Raw genomic sequence first — 26,180 nt, 5'->3', positions numbered from 1 at the left:
AGATGTCCTGATAAGACTCCTGACATCCTTCACAAGCAGCAATTGTGTGCACCACACAAAGTGAGTTAATGCCACATGGGTTAAGCCAGTTTAAAATAGTTAACAAAAAGTTTGTTAGGTCGTTGTGTTGTATCAAGTTTTCTGAATCTATAATTTCAATTACTTCCAACAGAACTTGGATAATTTCTTCTGGGGAAAAGTATTTTCCTGGCTGGTGCATGGCTGTATAGAAAAGGCTGGCACACAGTGGAGCTCCTGACAAAGCTCCAAAAATCTCTTCAGGACTCTGAGCCATAAACCTCCTGGTAATACTCAGGTTCAAAATACTCTGCAATGTGGCGTTTATCCAACAGTTATTGAAGTCGTTGGAAAACCTGCAGAAGTACATGGTTGGATCAAGAAGAGAATTTGTTGGACTTTCATCGTCTTCTGCTGTGTAGAAACAATCTGTGTCATCTTGTAATTCATCCACAGAGGAGACACTAAGTTCATCCAGTGTGAACATCAAATCTAGAAGAGAGTCTGGATAGGATTCATCACTGGGTTGTTCATCCTCGCTGTCAGTTTCGCCCTCAGTGAGGTACTGAAGTAAATCGTCTTGAATTAAATAGTTAGTAAAATAATCAAGGATTTCTTCGAAACCCGTCAACATATTTTCTGTTTTTGTGGTTTCTTGCTCAACCACTAAGCCAGCTTCCACACCTGCACTCATCTTGAGACCAGGAACACTGAATGCGTCAAAAGCGACCTCCTCATCCTCTGAGAAAGTTTCCATTTCCAGGTTCATTTGGTTTTTGGGACCACTGGCAAAAGCACATTTATCTGTGGTCTGCATTACTAAAGCATTAGTAGAGGCTTCAAAGTCATCATTCTTGTCCTCAGAGCTAACATCAAGCAAATCATCCTTTTTGCAGTTCTTTTCAGTAAATAGGACACCAACAACAGATTGAGCAAAAGCCATGTTGACTGGATGCTCAATTTGAAATGTTTGTAAAATAAAATCACTGTATTTTGTCTCACTCCCTGCAAGCAATCCACTTTCAAAGTTGAGAAGCACAGGAGATGATTCTAGTCTCAAATACATCCTCTTTGAACCTCTGTGACATCATCAATGAAAACACTTTATATCAGGCACTATATAAAAATGTCAAGCATTCAGAGGCAAGTTCTTGTTCATTTTTGAGTTGCTATGGAATCTTGAGAAATTATGGAAGTGGTGCAAGTTTTTAAAGGTTCTGTGTATGCCAAGAAGAACCCAGGTTTAAACAACGGTAAGAGCCATGTTCACCGTTTAGAGACCAAGTTATTGTCATTAACTCATGCATTTTTTTTTTTAAAGGTTTTATCAGTTCTAGCGGCCTTTATTTCAGAGTGGTCAGACAGGAAAGTGGGTTGTGAGTTAGAGGGAAGACATGCGCTAAAGGTCATCAGGTCGGGACTCGAACCTGTGACCACCGCCTCAGGTATACGGATCGCGCCCTCTATATAACAGCCAGTTTGTTGAAGCTGGTAGTAACTTTAAAGATTTAAAGTACAACAAAATATTTTCATAAATTTAATTTGTGATTGGTAGAAAAAAAATACCAGGAGACATTTTGTCTGCCACAGGCTTTTATTGCAAAGTGGCTTCCTGTGATCTCAGAAACAATGTTTCACTTTAAGGCTCCAGATGATGATGATGATGATGTTGTTGTTGTTGTGGGGGGGCGGGAGTCATCTCTCACTGTTGGGGAAGGTAGAGGGTGGGGAGTGGCGAGTGGGCTTAAACCTGCTTCCTGTAGTGCTTTCTTTACAAAACAAAAGTGCACTCCAACTCTGGTGTGACGGTTACATTCAAACTGAAATAAGGCGACAAGCAAACAGCTAATGATGGTCAGTCATACAAGAATGAGAACTGAGGTAAACAAATCTTCACTTGGAAACAAACAAACAAAAAAAATATAAACGGAATTTAACACCAGGAACTTCAGTCTCAACCTGTAGTGTTCAAATGAAAAGTGCTGGACAATAATCTAATGCATAGTCTAACACGACGTGTCAGCCTGGTTGAATGAAATGGAGAGGACACAAAAGATTACAATAATAAATATTCATGTAAAAAGCTTCATGAGTGCAACCCGTGTACAGCAGGAGGCAGTGCTTTGTGGCACTCTTGTCACACAACAGTGGCTGCTTCCTTCATATCAACTTTTTTTTGGCAAAACTCTGGCTGTGTGTGAGGGAGGGGGAGAGACGGATGGAGGGAGAGAGAGAGAAAGAGAGAGAACCTTGGTGGGGTTTGGTAGTGTTGTTTTATTTCCGCCATGTAAGCAAAGGTCACATGACAAACTGGGAGGTGTTTGCATATCATTATGTTAATGAGATCTCCATGTTTAGGAAAAAAAAAAAAAAAAAAAAAAAAAAAGAAAGCAATAAGAACCAAGACAAAAAAAAATAGAAACAAAGAAGCCTAAAGACGCTAACACCTTCAGGACATGGATATAGACAGAGCAAGCTTCTGGGTGAAGTGACGGTGTTCAGGTGGGGTTGGTTGCTTCGGTCCTGATGGCACGGCGGTTGGCTTGACTCCGCTCGGCTTGCCGCCGCCGCCGCATCACAGCGGCTTGCCCTCCAGAGACACCACCACGTTCCCGCCCAGCTTCTCGGCCAGCGTCCGGCGGTCCTGAATGTCGTCCAGGCCGTTCACCTGCCACTCGTGCTTGATACCTGAGAAGACGTTCCCAGAGTCAACGCAGGTGTGGACGAACATGCCCAAGCATTCACTGACTCACGGCAAACCAACACACATACACACAAGCTGGGCAGGTCTGACCAATCACAGAGCTCCTTTTCTAACCAGTCATGAATGAGCCTAAAACCCAGACAAAAGCAACACTACCACAGAACTAACAGGAAGCCACCTAGATTAATCCTCTGCTTCAACAAAGCCATTAAGAAAACAGGAAGACTTCACCCTGAGATGAAGTGTTTGTCATAAGCTGGGTGTTTATGGCTCTCTGTCACTGAACCGACTGCTTTTCTCCAGAAACAGCAAAGTTAAACACCAGGCTTTTATGATCAGTCTCTTCCTAAACTGATTAAGCTTTAATGTTGCACATCTAGTAATATCTATGTGAACAACGTATTGTTAGACATGAAATGTAAAATAAAACAAAAGTGGCAACGACATGATTACACACCTCATGCAAACTTATGCCTGAGTTCCTGCTACCAGTTACAACCTGATGATGCTGAAATCAAGGTCAGGTTTCCAGATGATTTCCAGACTTATGGTTTTTAGATAAAATCATAAGTCACAGTGATGTCCCAAAGGACAAAAATGCCTCTTTGAAGGTATCAGTCAGGAGAAGGACAAAAACTCCCCACGAAACATATTGAAAACATGAGATATCAGAACTAAAAATCAGACAATTCTCCAATATTTTTAATGTGGGCGACATGGATTGAACGGCTGCGTTCACTTCCTCTGCTCTACAGCTAAAACTGTAGGATGACTACAATATTAAAACAGAGCAGATAATCTTATTTCTTCACCTTCTGATCCCTGATTGGGTCGGTAGAAAATCTACCGGAGGGAATCAAAGTGAACTACAGAAAGCCCAAACTGAACTGTGAAGCCAGATTTTATTGAGGTAATGGCCAGGCCAGCGGTCTTCTACAGTTTCCTGGTTTTTTCATGTCTAAGGATTTGATTTTTAGACTTCATTGTCCCCAATGGGAAATTATTTTCCACAAACCAGAACCTGCACTCCCATCTCCAAGTACACAACAAACAATTAGGTAGCCAATAACACACAGCATGAGACAAAACGCAACACCAACACAAAAGGTTCAACATAAATCACATGATGATTGATATATATATATATATATATATATATATATATATATATATATAGGTCAGTAAAGTCCTGCGTTATTGATAACACAATGCGTTTGATGGACTTATTATCAAGTTCAGAAAGATTGGATGTAATTCACAAACAGTACAAGTGGCCAGCTAAAGGGACAGAATGTTTTTAATACTTCCTACAGCCTAAAGTTACAACAACATCTGATCTGGAGATCATCCGTGTTGCTGCAGGAACTCTGTAACCACGTCCTCACCTGTAAACTTCTTTTTGATGGCATCTTTAGAGCTGGCGTAGATCATCTTGCTCTTCAGCGGAGCGCTCTCTGGGGCCCTGAGGAGGAAAATAAGTTGAAATGATAATTAAAAGCTGGAGGCTTTTAATTCTTTTCATTTAATTTACTTTAATGAGTCAACTGTTAAAGCTCTTTATATCGGTTCAGTGATTACACATAGAAACATGAAAGCAGAGGATTTTTTCGCAGTGCATTTGTTACCAGTTAGTCATTTTTAGGCCTGTACTCATTGCAGTTTTCAGGGCGATCTGTAAAAACTGACCTGCTGATTCTGATTTTGGACAAAACCATTTTTTTTAGGAATGTACCGATATGAACATTTGAGCTGATGAATACTGCTGTATGGCCAATAACTGATGTATATATGGGTTTTTTTTTGTTTTTTTTTTTACAACCTTTCCAACACAACATGACCACACCACTGACTTTACTAAAGCTCCCCACAATGCATCACAGGAACATGACCAACCATCAGACGACCAACAACAAGACAGGGGACGAAAAAATGATTGGATGTTAATATGGGCCCAGTTTTACTTATCAGACTGATACAGATACTAAGATAAAATACTGATATTGGTGCCAATATTTCAAACATCCATCATTACAGACCTTTGTAGATTTAGATGAGATCAGTTTCACTTATCAAAAGACTCAAAATGAAAGAAAGCTGGTCTGATGCAACCTTAGTTATTAATAATTGTTACATCTAAAAACAGTGCATTTAATGTGCAGTCTGAGAATCCTAACGGTAAGTTAAATTATTTTATGCCATATTGTCCTTAATTTTTATTAGATATATTAGAATGAATACATCACACATCATAACACTGAGCTGCTACAACTTGACTAAAGGAATGGCTGAACGCATCTGTAGAGCCGACATGTTTTTATTTTTATCGGCAGATTCAGTCTTTAAGTTTGGCATCAGTGGGGAATTTAGGTAAGTAATTATGACATTGTGCTTGAGATGAGTTGTCACAGCTGGAAACGTAAATACAACATGGGGCTGAAAAATGAAAGGAGCACAGTATAATTTTAGACAGACAAAGGCTGAACTAACGTCTGAAAAATGCTAAAAATGTATCGCTGCTCTGAGAGAAATCTAAATGTTGACGTGAATTTGGCATTTTGAAACGGTGAGCAGAAAAAAGTCTGAAAGCAGCCCGACAGAGCCAGGATCCAAAAAAAGGATTTGTTAACGTTGTGCTCTAAAAACAGGCCATTTAAAGACATCACTGTGTGATCATGTTCTGCTGCCAGCGACCATCAAATAATCCCTAAAACACCAATAATGTCTGAATTATTATGCATGTCTGTGCAATAACCGCTTCTGAATGGAGGCGTCTCTGCTGCTAAACTGCAGCACACATTTCATACTAGACAGACCAGGGAGCTTCCTGTGAATATTAGCATCAGTAAACCTGCAGCTAAAACAGCAGAACTGAGCAAAGAGAACAAATCTTCCAGGAGAAGAGGATTTGCTCCAGGTGAGTCTCTGGTGGTCGTTCCTGTGAGCCAATCAGAATAGCAGCCATGCAGAGCAGGTTTGGCTTTACTCCGAGTTGATGGGACAGAATGAAATCCCAGCCAGGCTGAGGATTACATTCCTTTTAAAGCGCCGCAGGGCTGAGGAGTGGAAACATGGACGCCGGGTTAACCTGCTGCCTGTCACTTCGCTTTGATTGGTGTTTTCTTCCAGCGTGCAAGTATGCAGTGGCATGACACGACCGTCATCTCAAACAATGAAAAATTATTACATAAGTCTACCGCAATAATCAATGAATCAAGAAATTAAAACAAGCTGGACGATTTCAGTTTGTAGGATTGTTTTTCTACTGAAGTATCTTCTGAAGATGATAAAAGTCTGCAGTCTGGTGCTTTGGCCTCAACCAAACCTTCCTTTGAAGGACAATTTTGTTTACAGGCATTTCTTTCATAATTAATTTATTTGTTGTGTCCATTTTAGATATTTAAAATGTCTTCCAGTTCCAGTGTTAAATGTTCTCTCGAATTTAAAGTTTATTGATGTTAAAGAGTGTGTCCTTGCATCATTACATTATGTGAAAACTGTTTCAAAACAACAATATTATCGTTTATCGCAATAACTTCTGGCACAATTTATTGTCCAGCAAAATCTTATGGTGACAGGCAGGAATACTATGGTATGATGTTTCTAAAGAATTGATAGTAAGTTTTCTCAAAAGGCTTGTTAAAAAAAAACAACAGAAATTGATTTCAGTCAGTTAAAAGTTCAGCCTGTGAATTAATGACCCTGTTTGAAACATATCATGCTCCCCCATCACCACGCCACCAGTACCGTACCAGAAGATGAAGACCAGGTCCTCCTTTTTGGACTCCTTGGTTTCGTAGGTGGCGTCGTACAGCGCGTATCTACAGTCGTTGGAAGGGAGGAGCTTGACGAAGCAGCCGTAGGGGTCTTCCACGGTTTCGCCGATGTCTCCCACCAGGATCTGCTTCCCCTCTTCCACAATGATCTTCTTCCTGTCCTCGCTCAGACAGAACAGCACGGCCTTCTTCCTCTTCCTCACCTCTTCCTGAGTTGAAGACTTCCTCACCTTCATGTCGTTGAAAACCCTGATGACTTCATCGTTCACTGTCACACCTGATGCCTGCGGGGGGGGTGGGGGTGGGGGGGGGGTGGAGGATGGGGAGGCATTCAGGGATCATACAGACAAGCTGACGGCTCTGCTGTGGTCAGCACTGGTTTTTCCTGCTTAAACAGTCAGCATTTTACAGCAACACTTGGCTCTGAAGTCCTAAATCATCTGATGATTCTTTAGTTCTCTCACGTGACCTCTAGTGTGGTGCAGACAGAAACCAAACACCAAGTCCCAGAGAATTACAGGAGACCAAGAAGCTGAAGTCTGGAGCTAACATTATTTTAGGAAGCAATAATTCTATTGATTAATCAGATGAAAAATATTGGCACATCTTAGACATTTTTTATTTAACCACTGAAGTCTTTATACACAATATTGGTAATGCATTAAAAGGTGCAAATAAATAATTAAATTCCTTCTTTATTTAAATGCAATATCAGCATTCCTTTAGTGAAGACTTGATCATTTGTAGGAAAGGACGAATCTACAGCTAAAAAATCCCAAAAGAAAATCATTCTAACATCTACGTGTGAAGAGGACTTAGTATCAACACAGTGTAGAGCTGATCTGTTGATTATACTTTGGATTGACCGATTAATAATTGGGCAGCAAAAGATGTTGAATGGAAGATTCCCCCCCCCCCCGAAGTTAAAACCATGCCACTTGAGGTGTTATTGACATATTTACAGAGTTTTTTTTTTTTTTTTTTTAATATTTGGTAGTTTTAACTTAATTACAGCTATAGGGTGTCGGAAAATGGCCATTTTTAGAGTCTGTACACTCCGGTTGATCTGATTTCTAAATGAGTTAACCATTTCAATAATTGATTCAAAACCATTAATCCAGTTAACCATGTCAGCCCTACTGGAATTAAAACATTCCCAGGTTGATCATCACCCAATCATAAAGCACCAATAGGAAACGCCAACATCTGATTGGTCAAGGCACAGAATCCAGCTATGTCTGCAAAGCTGCGCTTCTTGCTGTGGAAGCCATTACATGGAGAAAAATAATCAAAGTCAGCTGTTTTTATTATAAGTGAGGTGTTTAAAAAGTAAGTCAGGGTAAGCACAGGGATGTCAAACTGTTTTCTATGACAAGCTTAGAGATTTATCATTCATTCAGGCAGTGAGAGCAACGGCTGGGGGGACACTGGCCACAAAGCTGTGATCAGTGCATATGGCCTGAAAATATGTCACTTTATTACTATTATTATATCACACTGCAATGGGCTAATGTCTGAATAATGACATTTACAGATTGTAAAAGGCTTGAAATGGGATGAAACGCTATTGGTTGAAAGGCCAACTGTACTACAGGGTTCAGCTTTGGATGTCAAGTAATAAGGTCATCCTAACCAGTCTTGGCAGCAAGACAAAAAACTGTTTAATAAAATAATTTTACCCTCATCCATCACCATAATTACAAGCCCAATGGATTTTCTCAATATGCATTTTCTCAAACGAACAAAATGAATGAATGAATGAACTAGATAATAAAAAAACAACATAATTAATCCATTAATCTGTGTCATCTAGATTTCTGGTCTGGGTGGATGCTAAAGGCAAGATTGTGCAATTAATAAAAGTTAAAAAAAAAAAAAAAGGTGCAGTGTGTTGCTAGCTTAAAAGATGGTGAAGTTTGAAACTTCCAGATCACCATTTTATTCTCAGCCATGAATGTTCAGATGAGTCACTGAGAGGAAGGGAGGGGCTGAATGCTGCGTTGTCCAAAGACGGACAATAAGTTGAGATGGAAATGGGTCAGATTAGATTGTTACGCAAATCAGCATTTTGAATAATTAATTTATAAATCCTATCTAAATATTAAGTACAACCCTGTTAGTTCATTTGACTTTTTTATTATTTATTTATTTAGAATTTTAGAAAATGTTAATTTTGGCTAGAATGGTAGCAATACCCAATCGTAGCATCTTGACTAACAGTAATATTTTAGTTGGTTTTAGCATACAATGGTGTCATTAGCATACTAAAAGAAAAAAATATTAACCACTAAGTTTGCTTTAGCTTTTAGGATAATTTCAGCAATTTAGTTTCCAAATTGAGTAAGTTAGCCAACATTAGCATTTTAACTGACATTAACATTTCACCAACTTGTTGCATGTAACCAGAGTAGTAGGATCCACACTAGTAGAAATAAATCAATATTTCTCAACCAGATAGCCTTAATAAGCTAATATTAGCATCTTAACTCATTTATAGCTACTAAGTTGGTAGGAAGCTAACATTTGCCAACCTTCTAGTGGCAGTATTTCAGCTAATTCTTCCTAAATGGCTCTTAGCACAGTAGATGGTGCAAGCTAAGATTAACCAACATGCTAGAGTTAGTCAACATGGTCATTTAAATGCTTAACATTTCACTGGTTGATTTTGACATAACTTTTAATTGGTATGCTAGGTGGAATAAATTAATGTTAGCTAACTAGCATGTTGGCTAACCAGTACCATGCCATCCAACAGTATTTTTGCTAATTACAGCATATATCCTATTTCAGGTGTTCTTGATAAGGTTCAGCTCAGGACCCCCTCGACAGCTCAGTTTTTGGTAGATGGTTTGACAGTCGACCACATGCAACATGTCTGAGCACAGCTTAGCTCGTTTAACGGTTGTGCTTTAATTCAGCTTTTTGAGCAGTTTTCACCAAACGGTTCAACTTCCATCACAAATCAGTAGACGGTTTCTTTTTTTTTTAGTCATGTTAATCTACTTTCTCAAATACAGTGACATCCTTTACTGCAGGAGGAGCTGTTTGCCAAGTTTCTGTTGTAGTCTTCAGGAATTTTAACCAAGAGGACTTGCAGCATGCACTGATTTTATTTATTTATTTTTTTTGGAGAAGTCTATTGTTTAAATACTAAATCAAATTTAACATCTTGTGATGTTTTGTGCAAAGGAGAACATTTTGAGCTATTATCCTGTCTTGTAAAGGAGTCATTTAAATTTGCTGCAATTCTTTTACCTGGGTTTACTTGTATTGATACCTCTGTTCAATAACTGCTGACGAAGAGAGACACTCTTCCAGAGAAATCAGCGTATTTTTAAATATGCCTTATCAAGACGGTTCAACACGTCAATATGTGAATAAGTGAAAAAGAATTGTGTTATAGTTTTAGAACAAGTAAATCACAGGTCACAACTTTACAAATAGTGATGGGAAATTACAGTGCACCTGTAGTTTGAAGACATTTATGGTCATAGGAGTTAGACCTTTTAAGGTGAGACTTTTAATCTGATAAAATTGATTCCTGACATATCGACATTTATGCCTGAAGGTGTGGCTAACTGAGGTCAGACGATTAACCAGACAAGATAAGAGGAGAAAACAGGCAGAGGTTTTCTAGAACCGTACAGACTTGAATCAACGCCTTCATTCAACTCTTATGTGAAACTTCAATAAGTTATCACTATTGTGTTTCCACATCGCTTAAACCTGCAGCTTTTAAGTAAACCGTCTAAATATCAATGTATACTTAACAACCAAGTCTCTGAATTATAGTTTTTAACAAATGTTTCAGTAGTTTCATGTCTCATTATGTTTTCAAGAAAATAAAAGGTGTGTCAGAAAAACTAGATTAGCTGGATTAGATTAAAATACTCTACAATAAGCCTTGTGATTAAAATGCCCCACCCTCCTCCTCCTCACATAGTGTAACTAACTGAAACCAACTTTGAAATTAACAGATTAACTGACAAACTTGTAAACGGAATTAACCATAAATTAATTCCAATCGTTTTTGTGTCCATTAAATTACTCTCTTTGATTAAATGTTCTGTTCCTACGAGGAGTGAATGAAGCAGAACTCTCCCAGAAGGCCTCCACAAGGTCTGCACCGTCACTGTGTGACTCAGCCTGGCAGAGAGTCGGCCTCACAGCCACGGTTCGACCCGTTCGGCGGGCCTGGATCAGCCCAGGACAGCTGGGTGCGGGTTGGTCGGCCGAGCAGCACCACAGCAGATAAGATGGCCGCCCGAAGCTCCACGCCACGGCCACAGGGCAGGGCCGGCCCAGATTGTTACAATGGGTACCGGCTTCGACGCCATAGCTTTGAATTAATATGAAAATTATGTAATTCCGTTAAGAACATAAGGAAGAGTCTTGGTACCAGAACCGTTTCTTGGCGACGTACACACTCGAATAGAGGCAGAATTTTGCGGACTAAGAGCAGCGGCAGCCATGCTAGCTAACAACACGCTACCCACCGACTCGCTTCACGTCTGCGGGAGACCCGCAGGATTGAAGCGGCGACCAGACCCATTTCACATACCTTTGTACATCAGGCGGAAAATCTCCAAATAGTACTTACCATTTTATTCCGGGATTTGTCCGCACTGCGTCGGAATCAGACTGAGGTTTCTCGGGGTGAAAGGTAGCAGGGAATGTAGCCGACTGACCGGAGGAGGAGGAAGGAGCAGGGATCTGAGAGGCGGGGCTACAACTGGTCTGCTCCTTTCTTCTTGGACTTTATTCCTTCCTTTTTTTTAATGGAAACTTCCTCCTCTGGAGAAACTGGTTCAATTGCGGTCTTGTTGGATATACATTCACATTTACTTACAAATGTATGGAATTTAATCTCTTAGGCTGGTAATTTGGAATACATTTGCCTTTTAAATTAGAAATCCACTCATAAGGCATTTTGTCGGAACACACGTACACTGTGTGGTTACCAGTATGAAAATAAACCGATGTTTGAAAAGTTATAACCTTGACACATTTTCCAAAGCTGTTCCGGTGGATTATCAAGTGTTGGAGTTACCAGACTTTTTGTCAGTTTTAAACAGAAAAGAACAACTCGGCCCCCTCCCCCACCTCCGCTATTCATCTGCACAAAAAAGCACCGATCAGGTTTTTTCTTGGTCGATACCAATTTCAGGTGTTGGTTAGCTCCCACCTGCTACTTCTAAATTTGACCAATTCCGATTTTTTATTTTAAAGTTAATAAAAACTGAAAGACAAGAAATGTGCTCCCAGTTTCTAGATGTAGAATTTAATTTTAACGCCAATAAAAAAATAGAGGTGTTGCATAATTACATATTCAGCTAAGCATATGTCTATCAGATTGAATTCAAGTTTAAACAGTGGGAAAAATGATTACTTTTGTGGCATAAATAAAACCAGTGGATTAAATTGTAGAGTTCTGTTTAAAATCTTTTTGCAAATAGTATTAGATTGTGATACTTTTAGTAAAGGGTATCCTGTAGGAATCTCCCATCTACTGGAACACATGGCGATAAGAAAAAACACTTTCTATCCATCCTAGGGTCTAAAATGATTTAAATCCAACCTCAAGAGAACAAAACCATCCAGCAAACCAACCACTCAATATTATTTTTAAGTCATTTCTATGCCAAGAGGAGAATTTTTAGTTTTTTTTTTGTTTGTTTCAGAAACCAGTATCAAGGCAATAGTTTGGTTTTCCATACACTTTTTACAATTCTTCAAACACACAAAATTGAGGACTGCACACACATTTTTCATGAAACTAAGATCTAGGTTTTGTGATGGTCACTCCAGAACATTAACATTGTTTTCTTGTCATCTGCTTAAAAGACCAATTTATGTCCAAGCTCCAACTTCCCACCTTAGGAATTCTGATACTGCTTCAATATCTCCACATAATCTTTCCTTATGATGCATGTATTTTTTGCATTGGATTTCATCTTAGCCATATTTGATATACATAGCATTTTTATAACAACTGAAGGCAACATTTACTTGATTGTGCTACAAAGCGGCACTGTGTATCTGGAAAATATATAATACTGATCAACAAACAGACTTAGAAACATTGAGGGTTCAGGAGTAGCAGTTTCAGTAAAAACTCACTTTATTTTTTTTTTTTACATTAGAACAACATCAGAAGTTGAGGGCAACTAGCAGTCATAAATAAAGACAGTGACATGAATGCTTCAACTAAATAAATACAGAGCAGAGAGAGATGGCTGCAGTAGCTCCAGTGTAGTGTCCACAGCTGACACACCACCATCAGCATCAGGGAGTGGGAATGTAGCAGAACAGTGTACAAAAACATCAAAGACAGGAAATGGTGCAGTAGTAAAAAAAACAACAAAAAAACAACAAAAAAAACCCCTGACTAAAACTACAAGCCCACTGCAGCAACTAGAGGTCTTAAAGGAACAATTCACAATTTTAGAACCATCTTGCCTTCTCTCTCAGCAAGAGACATCCAACTTTACTCTAAGATTTTAAAAAGGAATGTGAATAACACAAACTTAAAATGTGTGAAAATGGAAATCATCAGACGTGTTTTTGAGACCATTATATCTGCAGAAACTGAAGTCATCAGCAGAACCTCTTTTCTTCCAGATTTTATTTTCTGCCTGTAATGTCAGCTTGGTGTTCCTCTCATCTCTCAACCTTAAATCTTTAATTTTGTTTTAAAGCAGCAGCCATTACTGCAGATTGTGACTGCAGAGTTGTATACAGTGTTAAAACAAGGAATTTAACTTATGAAAAAGACTTCAGACTGCTAAACATCCCAGGTCCATGTGAAACTCTGAGCCAATAACAGAACACCAATCCCTGAGAGGCGGGGTCAGCTGCCAGGAACAAAATCCATGTCCAACCTTTCCAGGAGGGCAGACGTTTTCCTGACATTCAGACACTCCTCTCCTAACCCTAAAAAGTGAATTGTGGTTTCCTCAATTTAAAAATCAATAGTTGTTTATGGTTGACATAACTATTTTTAAATGTCTGGTATAATTCACTTTTTAAATGTCAGATGGGGAAAAAAACTTTAAAGTCTGAATGTTTAGAAGGATATGCATGTTAATGCCCCATAAAAACAACAACAAAAAAACCCGTTAGTCAAACAGCCAAATCAAAATGTTTCACAAACACAATGACATTTCTTTATTAATTAGTAATTTTCTATTTATTTGTAAAAGAAAAAGATTTAGGATCTGATCTTTAAGGCATTTTAACAAACATCTTTCCATAATGTATGGTTTTCATTTTAATTTTCTTTATGTACACTTGAAAATGCTACATTACTGCCAAAATAAAAAACTTTGATTAAAGTATGAAAAAAACTTCTTTTTTACACTGCAAACTGGCTCTGTATATTTATGTATACAGTGGTTTTCAATAGCTGACCTAAGAGCATTGAGGAAGCCATGATAATATGTGATCATGGTTCTGTATCCTGGGAGAGAGGAACACAAATGACAGAAAAAAAATACTGTCAGATTTTTTTTGTTTTTAAGTACTAAATATTTCCACAATTCCTCTTTTTGTGGTTGCAAGAATGTTCACTGCTTTTAGTTTAACAGTGACTATTTAATTAAGTATGAAAGAATTGTTTCAATGCAAACAATGCCATCTCTCATACCCAATTAGGCCAGTTCACATCTATGTACATTTGATCATTTTGATTTTGGCAGCACCAGACTTCCATATATTTGAACACTGAGCACCAGTGGCATAACAAGAGTGAAAATCTGCTGCTTGATACAAACAAGTTTTCATTTACAACTAAGATTTTGTCCCTGAGCAAAACATAAGAAACCTCGTCAGAGTCTTACCGGTCAGTGCAAATGTTCCTCAGTGGTTTTTGCTTTTCAAAAGGTGGGGAACTAGCAAGGACTCTACTGGCTCTACTGTCCTACAGCACCAAGTCTGTGTGTTCATCATGCCTGCTGAAACGGTGAGAGAAATTCCCCGCAGACCTAACTGCCTCAGGAAGGAGCCCACAGCTTTTCTACTACGTTGTCATCTCACAGCAGACATGACGGAGGGTTAACGTAACCAGGGATAAACTCTGAGATAACTCCACCTTTGTGGAACATCTGCTCATCAACTTTTAAATTTGCACCATTTTGAATGCCTTCTTTCATTTATTTCAACTCTTACAGCCTCTTGGCTGCGTCCGCCGGTCCATTAGGGTCAAAGGTCACCAAGGAATAATCTGGAAACAACATCAATACTTTGTGAGAGTCAGTTTGTACGTGTGGGGCCCCGGAGCCAACAGCAGGACGTACGGTGGTGAGGTCACTGTCGGGCCCGTTTGGCAGGTGGAGCGGAGCATCGCTCTCTGAGGCCCAGACGGTTGAGCTCCGAGTGGAAAAACTGCTGCAGGCGCACGCCGGCCTTCACCTCGTTAGTGTGGCGAGGATTGTACTGAAGACAGTTGGAGAACATCAACTCCACGTCGGAGATGTAGTCGCCTGCAGAGACCCAGAGAGAAAAGGCTTAATAATCACCAGAAAGCATTCACACAGAATTTACAGTCATGGGCTTTGTTCACTTCAATAACAAATGCAGATCTAGGGATAATAAACACTACGGCTGGATTTATTAATCGGTTTGAATTGATTTTTCTTCGAATGGCCCAATATTGATTTATAAAACCCTTAAATTGACCCTTTTAATATGTATTTTCCTTCTCCTTAATGCCTTCTGACATTTCATCACTACATGAGTATCATAACAAAACAACATGGCGGCAGCACTGAATGTAGGGGTGAACTGATTGCAGTTTTCTGACTGATCACCGATCATTAAAAAACATCCACTCATCACGGGCATCAACATCATTAATATGGGGATTTCTAATGTTTTTCAATCATTCCTTAAAACAAAAAAAATAAACATGCTCAATAAACTTAAGTAAAAAGTAATGTGAATGTTGAACAGGCATGAGTTCAAGGCCAGTCAGGAACCTCAATGTCAGTTCTATCCATTCCAAAACCAGACTGGATGTGTTTGGAATAATCATCTGGTTGGAAAATCCAATAATGCCAAAGTATTTCCTCATCTGATCCCTTCAATGACAGGAAAAGCGAAGTGTTCATACCAAAAGTGAAAAGTTCAGACACGTCTGAAATTTGGACCTACACCCACAGACAACACTGCCTACTGGAGAGACGTTTCAGAAAAACAAGAGAAAAAGACTGGGCTGTTTGATCATGACAAGAAGAATGTTGAGGTTTTGATGGTAGGAGTGTTCCGTTATTGTCAAGCATAGTGGTGGTAGCATCATGCTAAGAGTCTGTTTCACTGCCAGTAGTACAGCAGCGAGTGAAGGAAACCATGAAAGCAGCTTCAGTCTTTAGCTTTTTTTCTAATCAGCAGGGAAATTGTTGAAACCAAGTAATAAAGTGGAATTACTGTTTTATCTATCATCACATTCCATGATCAGCCACACACACAGACAGAGAAGGGTGATACAGAGAGCTAAATTAATCAGCCAGTTGTTTTTGGCAGTGGAAGGAAGCCAGAGTACCCAGAGAAAACCTGGGTGTGTACAGGGAGAACATGGTAACTCCATGCATCACGAGTCAATCAATCCCATATCTAGCTGTGAGGCGCCACTGCTGACCACTGTGACACTCCAAACATTTTTCACCACCATGAAAGAAATCCCAATTGCGAAGATCAAATTTGAACAGTAACCATATGGTTTGAATAGTTTTTTATTTTTATTTTACAGCTGGTTTCAGTTGTAACATTCCTTGCTGTGTAATCCGTTGACATAAAAGTGTTTCATAAAGTTTGAAATGTTCTGTTGTCACTAAAGCAAAAATAACCAGAGAAGTGAGAATTGCAGGTAAGAAAGTTGGAGCTGCTGAGCAACCATGTGATTAATATCCAATATGGCTGCATGAATACAAGACCTAATGAAGATTGCCAATAGAAACCATTTATGAGCATTTCTATCTGTTTTAATCCACACACACACACACAAAACAGCACTGTGTGTGTGTGTGTGTGTGTGTGTGTGTGTGTGTGTGTGTGTGTAACACTTCACTCTGTCATAGTGATGTACACTTTCTCCAAGTGCCTCTGTTTTCACAGTAGGGGTGGCTTTAGGGCTGTTGTAAACGAATATTTTAGTAATCGAGTAATCTATCGATTATTCTTACGATTAATCGAGTAATCGGATAAAAAAAAATTATAAAATGAAATATTGGTAAATCTGGCATAATACAGGTGTTACTATCAGATATCAATATCAGTCCAATTTTTCATATTTGAGCATCCCTAACAGTTGCTTTTTTGTAGTTTAGAAAACTAACCTGTAACAATAATAGCTCACTTTCTAAGTTAACCAGAAGAAAAGTTATAGAAAAATCTGAATTTATATTGAATTTAATAACAAAGAGGCAGGCTCACAAATATGCTTATAAAAAATGTCTACAATCCAGCTTTTAGTTTATGTATTCATCTTCAGTGAGTTTAATAGATTAATTAAACTCACCTTGCCACCTAACCTGTCACGCTTTGGGTTTGAAAATACGGGAAATGCCGCCTGGAGTGGGAGGAGAGGGCGAATGAACGAACGTAAGATGGGGTGGAGGGGAGGAAATAGACCAGCGGACTGACGAACCGTTAGACCGGGGGACGAACACGGGGGGAAGCAATACGGGATATTTACGACACCTTCACTGGTCACACTCAGAAACTCATCTACCAGCCATGTACGATGCGCTCCGCCACCCGTTTCTTCAGACCGGGATATGAAATTTATTGTGCGGTTCGTCGGTAAAGCTACATTTACACGGTAAGCATCAGCTACTCAGCCGCCCGCCCTGTTCAGGCTATCCGCTCACCTCAGCGCTCTTCCCGCCGTTCGCTTTCAACCAGCAGCCCCGGAGGAGAAATGCTGCCGTACTCCAGGCATTCCCCCAGTCATTTTAAGGATGCTTATTGGTACCCCAAAAACGATAAAAAGTCGGGCATTATCATCAATCAATAAAATCCCCACGGGCCAATCTTGAAGATTGGACTTTATGCCGCTGAGACTTAGCTTTTGTCAACAACTCAGAGGCGGAAGTGAGAGCTCCGCGCAACGCAAATGAAGTCCCGGTCGGAACACGGTGCGCTAACTAATAAAACATAAATTAACGAAGCTTCGAGGCAGGTAAATTTTCCTCGAGGAATTTTAGTAATCGAGGTACTCGAATCATTCGAGGAATCGTTTCAGCCCTAGGTGGCTTTATAAAACATAGGAAAGAAATAGTTCTTATTGTCACTTTTATCATATCATATTACAGTAGTACCACAAAACATTGTGATAAAACTTTAAATCTATATTGCCCACGCCTAGTTTACAGCATTTAGAAATGTTTTAAGCAGAAATAGCATGTGAGAGTCATGACAATGCTGGGCAGCATTAATAAATGTCTGATTTTGCAGGTAAAATATTCGTAGTCACAGAGTTTAACAATTATGAGCGTCTCCAGCTGATTTCTGACCATGCAGCCAGGAGGGCCTCATATTCAAGACTGATTTACATTTATTTGAATGTGTAAATGTTGGCCTCTACACACACCCAGTGAGTGGTCTCATGTCTCCTGTTAGACTCCCATGTAGGTGACTGAATGCTACAGACAGCTGTTTGGAGCTGAGTTTTCTCAGTACCAACGATGTTTACCTTTAGCTTGATGTCATTCGAGATGAAGTTATTAAGTTCAGTGCAGAGCAACCTAACTACCTTCTTGGTGTTGAAAAAACGCTGACAGCTGGCCCACCTGATGGGGATCAAAATTGCAATGTTTGTTCCATTTTCAGATGATGCTGTTCAGACTGCATTGTGTCAAACCCTTTGGAAAACCTTCCTCCACCTCGTCTGTGGGTGAACCACTTAAGGAAACAACATGAAAACCTCTGAAGAAAACAAGGAGCGAAACTTCCTTCTTCACAAAATGTAAACGAAAATGGAACCGACTCGTATTTTATTTAGCGGTTGGAGGATTTCTTTTTTTGTCTTTGGCAAAATACCATGAGTCAGTTCTCCCACTAGTGATGGACTCACATGTTTGTTTTTGTTGTATAAATGCTTCAAATTAATTGAACATTCTTGATCATGGGTGTATGTAAACTTCTGACCCACAGATTACAGTAGAAAAATCTTGTGCACAAACATTTAGAAAAGCTTCACATTATAGCTCACTGAGCTCCTCTGCATCATTCATACATAACCAGCATTAGCTGGTGCCATCAAAGGGTCAGCAGTCGTATTTAGGTTCTCCATTGTATGGAGCACCTCAAATTTGTTTCCCTTTATCAAACCGAATCATCATTTGAAAACTGATTTTTGTACTTAAGTTACCTTTCTCTGATACCAACATCTGGTTGATAACCTGGAACAATTCAAGTAAATACAGCATTGTACATCAGTGTTTTTCAACCTTTGTTCAGCCAAGGTACATTGTTTTAATTGAAAAAATCTCGAGGCACACCACCAACCAAAAATGTAAACAAAGATACTCTGTAGCCGCCTATATTACATATATAGTCATTCTTATCAAAGTGTCTTGAATAGGAATCAAATAAACACAAAATTTTTTTTTTTTATCATATTTTACATTTCTTATTTCAAATTGCACTTAACATGTCCACTTCAAAAATATACCTGAACACCTGAACAGTGCCACAACACTGTGGTGTGATGCATAAATACACTAATTCTCTTGTTTTAATGTAAAATGCTCTGTACCTTATCTAGTGGTAAGAAAATTACATGATTACGCTGCTAGTCACTACTACAGCAAAGATACTCAAAGATGGCATTATTTGCAGATAATTAATTGGTTTTCAAAAAATCTTTTAAGACCAATTACCGTATTGGTCTTAAATAGCGCACCATACTATAAACCGTACCTTCAAATTTTTTGAACCCCCCGGAAACTTACATATATCAGCCGCACCGGGCTACAGGCCGCTGGTATCTCTGCTGCTCTCGGTTTCCCATAAGGACCCAGCAGAGGGCAGCAGAGGGCTGCGTCCTAATAACTGCTGGATATATTAAGGACGCAGTTCTCCGTCTCCAAATCCGGTTTTGTTCACGCCGAGTTTACGTGCAGCGGCTTTATTTCCCTCCTGTACTGCCAGATCGACACTCCTCAACTTAGAAGCTGCATCATATGAGTTTGAAAACATTTCTCCGTCGTGCCTGCTGCTAGCATGTGCTTGTTCCAAATGAAAATTAGCTCGTTCTTCTTTGATTTCCAATTTTGACTTCCAATGATTCACTTCCTGCTAAAGAGCCCCCTGGTGGTTGAAGAAAAATCCAAAGAAAAGCTGCATGTTCAAAGTGTAGGAAAAAAGTAGCAGCTTATAGTCCGGAAGTGAAATTGGATAATTTCCACGGCACACCTGACGATCACTCACGGTACACTAGTGTGCCGCAGCACAGTGGTTGAAAAACACTGCTGTACATAACAGGGCTGGACAATATGGCTGAAAAATGTATCACAATATAAGCATTTCACATTAGTCCATGTCCATAATTATTGATATTGATAACTGTTGATTAGATTATTGTTTTAAATATTTGAAATACTAGTATAGCAACCTTTTCTGTTTTATCCACAGTTTTCTCTCCGTTGCTTTTTATCTTTAAGCATTTGTGAGGCATGGTGATGAAACCTCAAACTCCTGCAAGTTATTCAGTGAGTTAGTTGCCAACAATCCTTGCTTAGCTTGCTGTGAGAGATTGAGTAGCTAAAGCCTTTCCTCCGCCTACATCCCCCAGAATGCTGTGCGGTTCTGGATTGAAGTTCAGTGATTATTCTATATATTGAATATTCTACCAGACGCATTACCTATCAATACTGATCACGTGTCTACCGTGATATTATTGATTTATTGTCCAGCTTTGCATATCAAGTCAAAAAAGCAAACTTAGTTCTTCTGATACGCTCTGAATACATTCATACCTTGCTAAATTATTTACATAGAACTTAATAAAGGTACTTAAACTGTCTGTAGTCTGAGGTTAACACAGCTTCACATGCTGTGATCAGCAGCTGGTCCCACCTACTCTGAGAAGCAGTGGAAAAATAAGGATATGATCCCCATGCAAAGTGAAACCATATATTAACATAGAATGGAAAACTGCCATTAGATGAACTGCTCAGCTGCGTCTATTTCTGTTGGCTGGCAAAGTTTAGAAAGGATAACCTTTGGTCTGTCTGAGTAAGACAAACAGCATTATGTCATTGTGTACGGCAATGACATCACCTTGGTTTTTAATCACAAACCAAAACTATTTCTGAACTGACTGCAAGCCAAGAAGATTCAAGCTCTAATGATCCATAGTTTTGTTTCTCACCTGCTGTCTGATATTCACAGTTGTTGACCTTCTCTCTGATGGTGCTCAGAGCGATGGGCTTCGTAATAATATCATAGTAGTCAGGAACCTGGAACCACACAAACATGGAGGAAACTTAGAATCACTACAGCCGTTATTTTATCACTCCACTTCAAAGTTCTCACTAGAAAATAGTCAATGCTGGAGAAACTGGTGTCAGAATGCCCATCTAGGCCTGTCACGATAACAAATTTTGCTGAGCGATTGTCTAAAAAATTATTGCGATAAACGACAATATTGTTTCAAGACGTTTTGACACTGATTTAATGGAAATGACTAATAATGCATGCGATTTCCTGCCATAGATAGATACACTTTATTTTCAAAAGAACACATAACACTGGAACTAATAAACTAAATAAATAAAAACAAAAATAAAATGGATTCTCAGTCTCCATTAACAAAAAATGTACTTGAATAAAAACTAAACAAAAAGCCAAAGTGGAAATAAATACTGCATTCAACCAAAAGAGTGCAGATTATGAAGTCTGTATGTGCCCTTCAGTAATCACTAGATTTAAATAGAGAAGATGGACACATCCGACCACCTAATGCAATAGTTCATACTACACGATTTATGCCGCTATTTTCCCTTTACGACAATCTTAGAAAGTTGGCCGATCTAAGATTGTCGCTGGTGATTTCGTAACCGATCATCCTGCAGTGTGTGGTGTGTTACAGTGGATAGTCGTGGACGCTTTAAATCAGGGGTTTTACCCGACTGGACACTGCATGCGACAGGTAGCCAATCAGAAAGTGCGGATTCACCTCCGTGCTTTCTGAGGGGAAATTATGAAGGAAATCCCAAACAGCTGACACAGCGCAACCCGAAGTCCATCGGACATCGGAGATGATATGTGCAAACAACATTAATATTTATTCAACATTTCATGCAAAGAATATAGAAATGACAAGGAGAGGAGTCGGAGCCAAATTGCTACCGCAGTTGATAAACCCGGTAAGTTTTCAGTTGTTCTTCGTTAATGTGACATAAATAGGTTATAATGATTTTCATTCAGTCAGAACTTTACGCTGACTCTAGCCACATGCATCACAGGTAGATTCTAGTAAAGCATTGATTAATGCCTGATTTTAAAATTAGTTAACTGGACTTGTAGCCATTATTTTGTGCCCAGGTGGCTGGACATCACACGGCATGACGAACCCGATTAAACCGTTATACCTAGGATGTCTGTCGGCTAATGTGTGATCTCAGGTTTTGAAAATGGGCCGACAGTCGGCCGACAACTAGTGTAGTGTGAGCTGGACATTACACTAAGGAAATGAGGAAGGGAAGGTCAGTGGAGAGCACCGGAGTTGAGCCTTTTTAATTCAGTGTCATCAATAGAAATAAAAAAGGCTGGAAGAGACGATAATTAAAATGAGGTGATAGGTTTAATATATCGTGCGATTAATTGATTTATCGTTTATCGCGACAGGCTTATGCCCATCACTGTTATATCTTTTAGGAATGACATATTCTCCAAAAATAATGGATTGATATAAACAATGAAATTAACCGTCTTTCACATCTATATTCCGACGAATTTCAAAAACTGTTTGTGGACTGCAAAAGCCTGTGTTTTTATGTCATCAATATGTTGATTTTCATGTTCAGAGGGGTTTTTTGCATAGATAATTTTTTTGCCCTCGTCAACCTTAATGTTTTTCTCGGCTAACGGAAGCGCAGCGTCTCCCAAGGCTGCAGCTTCAGAAACCCGTCTACCCATGTCTTATGTTTTTTTCTGTTCTTTGAACAGGCTGCGCTGAAATGTCAATTTCCTCCCTGGGGATTAATAAAATATATTCATTCATCCATTAATTCATTCATTATGCAATCAACAGATAGCTAATTTAGAATGCTTATGAGTAATAACATTTTGAAAGGATGCTGCTTGATTCTAGTTTGTACCTTAGATTCACTGACTCAATCCGTCACTGCTCAACCCTCTTTTCTCTCTGCTACGTTACACGTAGCACAGACTGTCATGAATGTTAAGGTTACTAATGACAGTGGATAAAAGGTTTTCCTGTAACAGTAAGTTGTTTCTCCACCATTAGCAAATTGAACAGTGAGTACATGAGTTTGATTGACAGTGCTAAGACCCGCCTCCTGGATGTTACTGGTTGATTTAGTCAGAAACGGTGCATTTCTTTAGATGGCAATAGTAGCAGAGGTAGGAGGAGGTCGATATTTTCACAGATTATTTACCTCATATTACACTGTCACAACACGGTGACAGTTTTAATAAATATGTAAAAACATTTTTTATAAAGGTTGCACACTTCACTTTTAAGTCATATCTGCAATTCTATATTTATGTAATTAATCATAACAAATGTAAATGCGCAAAAAATACAAACAAAAAACCCCCACCACAGCTGTACATGTCTGAAGGCTAAGCTAAGTGAGAAACACCCAGAGAAGCCTGATGTCTGGTTTTCAGAACAGAACTACAATAGAGCTGCTCAGCACCAATCAGGACTTCATATTTGTTCAGGAGTAAATGAAGAAGCGTTTTAACTACGGTTTTCCTCTTATGGCTCACTGCAGTCCCAGAACCCAACTCCATCCTACTCAGGAGTTGCTCAGTGAAAGCGGTGGGAGGGTGTGGGGATACATCTGTTGCTGAAGTCCACATTATCTGCCTCCACACCCAGCCAGCTAAAAATCCTCCATACTGAAGGTTTGTATACCTGAGTCTTGGACACCAGCTTCATGAAAGGCCAGCTGTCTTCATGCCTGACCAGCTCCACAGTCAGCTGCTCACAGGCCGACAGCTCGTGGACACCCTGATTTCTCCCAGAGGAGCGTCGACTGGAGGACGAAGACATTGCTGAGAGAACTGGTAGGACGGTTTTTGATGGTTTGGGAGGTGTAGCTTCTGTGGGAGGAAACGGGGACACAACATTTCAGAAGGATTAGCTGCATGGATCATATGGTCATGTGTTGCAGTGACATGGAGGCTGCTTGTCGTTTTGTAACAGGAAATCTCAAAAACACAGTTTGACCTTGGAGCCCATTGTTGGTTTAAGAGGAAATGTAGGCACATGCAAGTAAAAGTCTTTCAGTGTCAGACATCTCTGTGTGTTGTGTGTGTGTGTGTGTGTGTGTGTGTGTGTACTTGGGTCCTTAGTCACAGCTCAGAAATGTGTTTCTAAGCGACAGACATTGCTGTGGAACGTCCAGGATTCCTGTCCAGTTCTCATAACAAACGTAAATTACTTCATCAGATGCTAATTTCTTAAGTTCTTAATAAGTTCATAAGAGCATATCACAAATTTATGGTAGATAATCAGGAAAGAAATGATTTCATTCCAGACTTTCCTTGAAAAGATTTGAAAGCTGCAGACAGATAGGAAGGAAGTGACACACTAATAACCACAACATCGTCTGCAGACTGAGCCCTCTGATTAGATTAAGCACTAAAAATACAATAAAACATACTTGTGAATAAATTCTACATTTAAACATGAAAATAATTCACCTACTTCATGTGTCAGACAAACATATACTTCAGTCTCCATACTAAGTCAGTACAAACAAACGCTGCAGGTCAGTTTTAGGACTGCTACTAACAATTATTTTGGGAAGAAATTATTCTGACAGAAAATAATTGGCACAATCTTCAGATTTTTTCATTTAACCACTTGAGCATTTTCCATACAATACTACAAATGAATTAAATATGCAAATAAATAATTCAATAATGTTTTAAAATAAGAAAACTAACATGCATCTGCAGCTAAAAACAACAAGTTTCTAAAATTTGAAACGCTTTACAACACAGTTGATCTGTCCATTATTTTTTGGGAGCACAGCACTGCTCTGGTCCACAGAGTAAACAAAGCTGTAGTAATAGTACGACTTCATAGTTTGACAATTTTAATCCTTAAAAGGGGCAGTGTTATGTATTTTACAGGCACACATTGCCATTTTATAGCACAATTAGGTAAAATATGATATGTTACCTTCAGTTGTTATAAAAATGTTATTTATGACTTAAATGAAATTGGACTTTGTAATTTAATGCCTCTTTCTGAAACTCCATCTTCAGAAAGTCATCTCAACATGGCTCCTCTATTAACCCTTTATCAACGTTTTTACCAACGTTGCTATGAGAAGTAGCTCCTATAATGAACTCAGCTAATGCACAGTTCCACTTGTTTGCTAATTGCAGCTGGCTAGTCTGAAGGAGTTGAGTGGGGGAGGGCTGCTCTGTGAGGCGGAAGCTCTGAAGCGTGGGAACTGCAGCTCTGAGGAGAAGGTGCGCCTCGAAGGTGGAGCTAGGTCCACTCAGGTGTTTTGCACAGCTGAATGGTTGCCGTAGGAGATTCAAGAATTTCTCAAACATTCATAAAAAAAAATCCAGGGGGACACACCTGGTATGTTTTTGATGAGGGAATAACATAACATGATATAAAGCTAAAAAAAAAAAAAAAAAAAAAAAAATTTTTTTTTTTTTTTTTACTTTCATGGCTCTATGTCTTATGCCTGTTGGTGTTTTCATGTACTGAGGTCATCTGTTGCTCTACCTGCTGAGGGCTTCTTGCTGACCTCCCTCTGACCAGGTGAAGTTTTCACGTTGCTCTTTGGGGCGAGAATCTCATTACTCAGGCGGGTGCTGGCACGCTGTCCTGAGCGAGATGGCGCTCTATCGCTTGGTGTCGTGTTTGCTTTGGATGAGGATGCAGAAGCTCTCTTCCCTGAGGTTCTGTTTGGGGACAGATGTTACTGAGCGAAAAAACAAACAAGAGTCGGCATTTTTACAAAAAAAAAAAATAATACACACTTGGAGGCTGAAGAGTTTTTCCCTGAAGTAGTGCTGCTCTTGGGCGGAGCTGGTTGACCTTTGGGCGTGGCAGTTTGACCTTTGGGCGTGGTTTGTTGTGTTTTGGGCGTGGTTTGTTGTGTTTTGCCTTTGGGAGGTGCAGCCTGGCTCTTTTTGGCACTGCAGAGTGGAAAGTGTTACTTTGGGTTGACTAAAAACTGAACAAACATGACTAACCATTCCATGCTCACCTCACAGCTACCTCCTCCTCCTCCTCTTCATCTTCCTCCTCATCATCTTCTTCCTCCTCTTCCGACTCTTCTTCCTCTTCAGAGTCATCTTCTTCTCCATTCTCTTCATCCTCTTCCTCCTCCACCTCCTCCTCGTCTATGGAGGAGCGCTGTCTGGACGGAAGGCGGCTGGATCTCTGTCTGGGTCGGCAGTCTGGACAGAACCAGCTGCCCTCTGGAACATGCTGAAGGAGAGTCGGATCATTTTCCCTC

The 26,180-nt window shown here is 39.5% G+C and overlaps 2 protein-coding genes across 3 annotated transcripts in view; both read right to left on the bottom strand.

Moving 5' to 3' along the window:
• Positions 1 to 1,593: 1,593 nt before the first annotated feature.
• Positions 1,594 to 11,240, bottom strand: cfl2 (cofilin 2 (muscle)). The gene is made up of 4 exons (XM_015002953.2): positions 11,096 to 11,240; positions 6,472 to 6,779; positions 4,108 to 4,184; positions 1,594 to 2,706 (listed from the first exon to the last, which is right to left on the bottom strand). The coding sequence occupies exons 1-4, from the start codon at positions 11,096 to 11,098 to the stop codon at positions 2,594 to 2,596; spliced, it is 501 nt and encodes a 166-aa protein (XP_014858439.1). The 5' UTR covers positions 11,099 to 11,240; the 3' UTR covers positions 1,594 to 2,593.
• A 1,358-nt stretch (positions 11,241 to 12,598) lies between these two features.
• Positions 12,599 to 26,180, bottom strand: part of baz1a (bromodomain adjacent to zinc finger domain, 1A) — a 33,998-nt gene continuing 20,416 nt past the window's right edge. For both annotated transcript variants that reach the window (XM_015002949.2, XM_015002950.2), the window contains 6 exons: positions 25,929 to 26,152; positions 25,699 to 25,857; positions 25,442 to 25,620; positions 23,603 to 23,790; positions 20,867 to 20,954; positions 12,599 to 14,975 (listed from right to left, as the gene is read on the bottom strand). In XM_015002949.2, coding sequence (XP_014858435.2) covers positions 14,800 to 14,975; positions 20,867 to 20,954; positions 23,603 to 23,790; positions 25,442 to 25,620; positions 25,699 to 25,857; positions 25,929 to 26,152 — 1,014 coding nt within the window. In that variant the 3' untranslated portion in view covers positions 12,599 to 14,799. The remainder of the gene's footprint in view (positions 14,976 to 20,866; positions 20,955 to 23,602; positions 23,791 to 25,441; positions 25,621 to 25,698; positions 25,858 to 25,928; positions 26,153 to 26,180) is intronic.

Source organism: Poecilia mexicana, unplaced genomic scaffold (assembly GCF_051168715.1).
Source record: "Poecilia mexicana isolate PSO_F unplaced genomic scaffold, ASM5116871v1 scaffold_22, whole genome shotgun sequence".
Classification (NCBI taxonomy): domain Eukaryota; kingdom Metazoa; phylum Chordata; class Actinopteri; order Cyprinodontiformes; family Poeciliidae; genus Poecilia; species Poecilia mexicana.
Note: the sequence above shows the minus strand (reverse complement) of the source record. Positions and strands in the feature narration are given on the sequence as shown.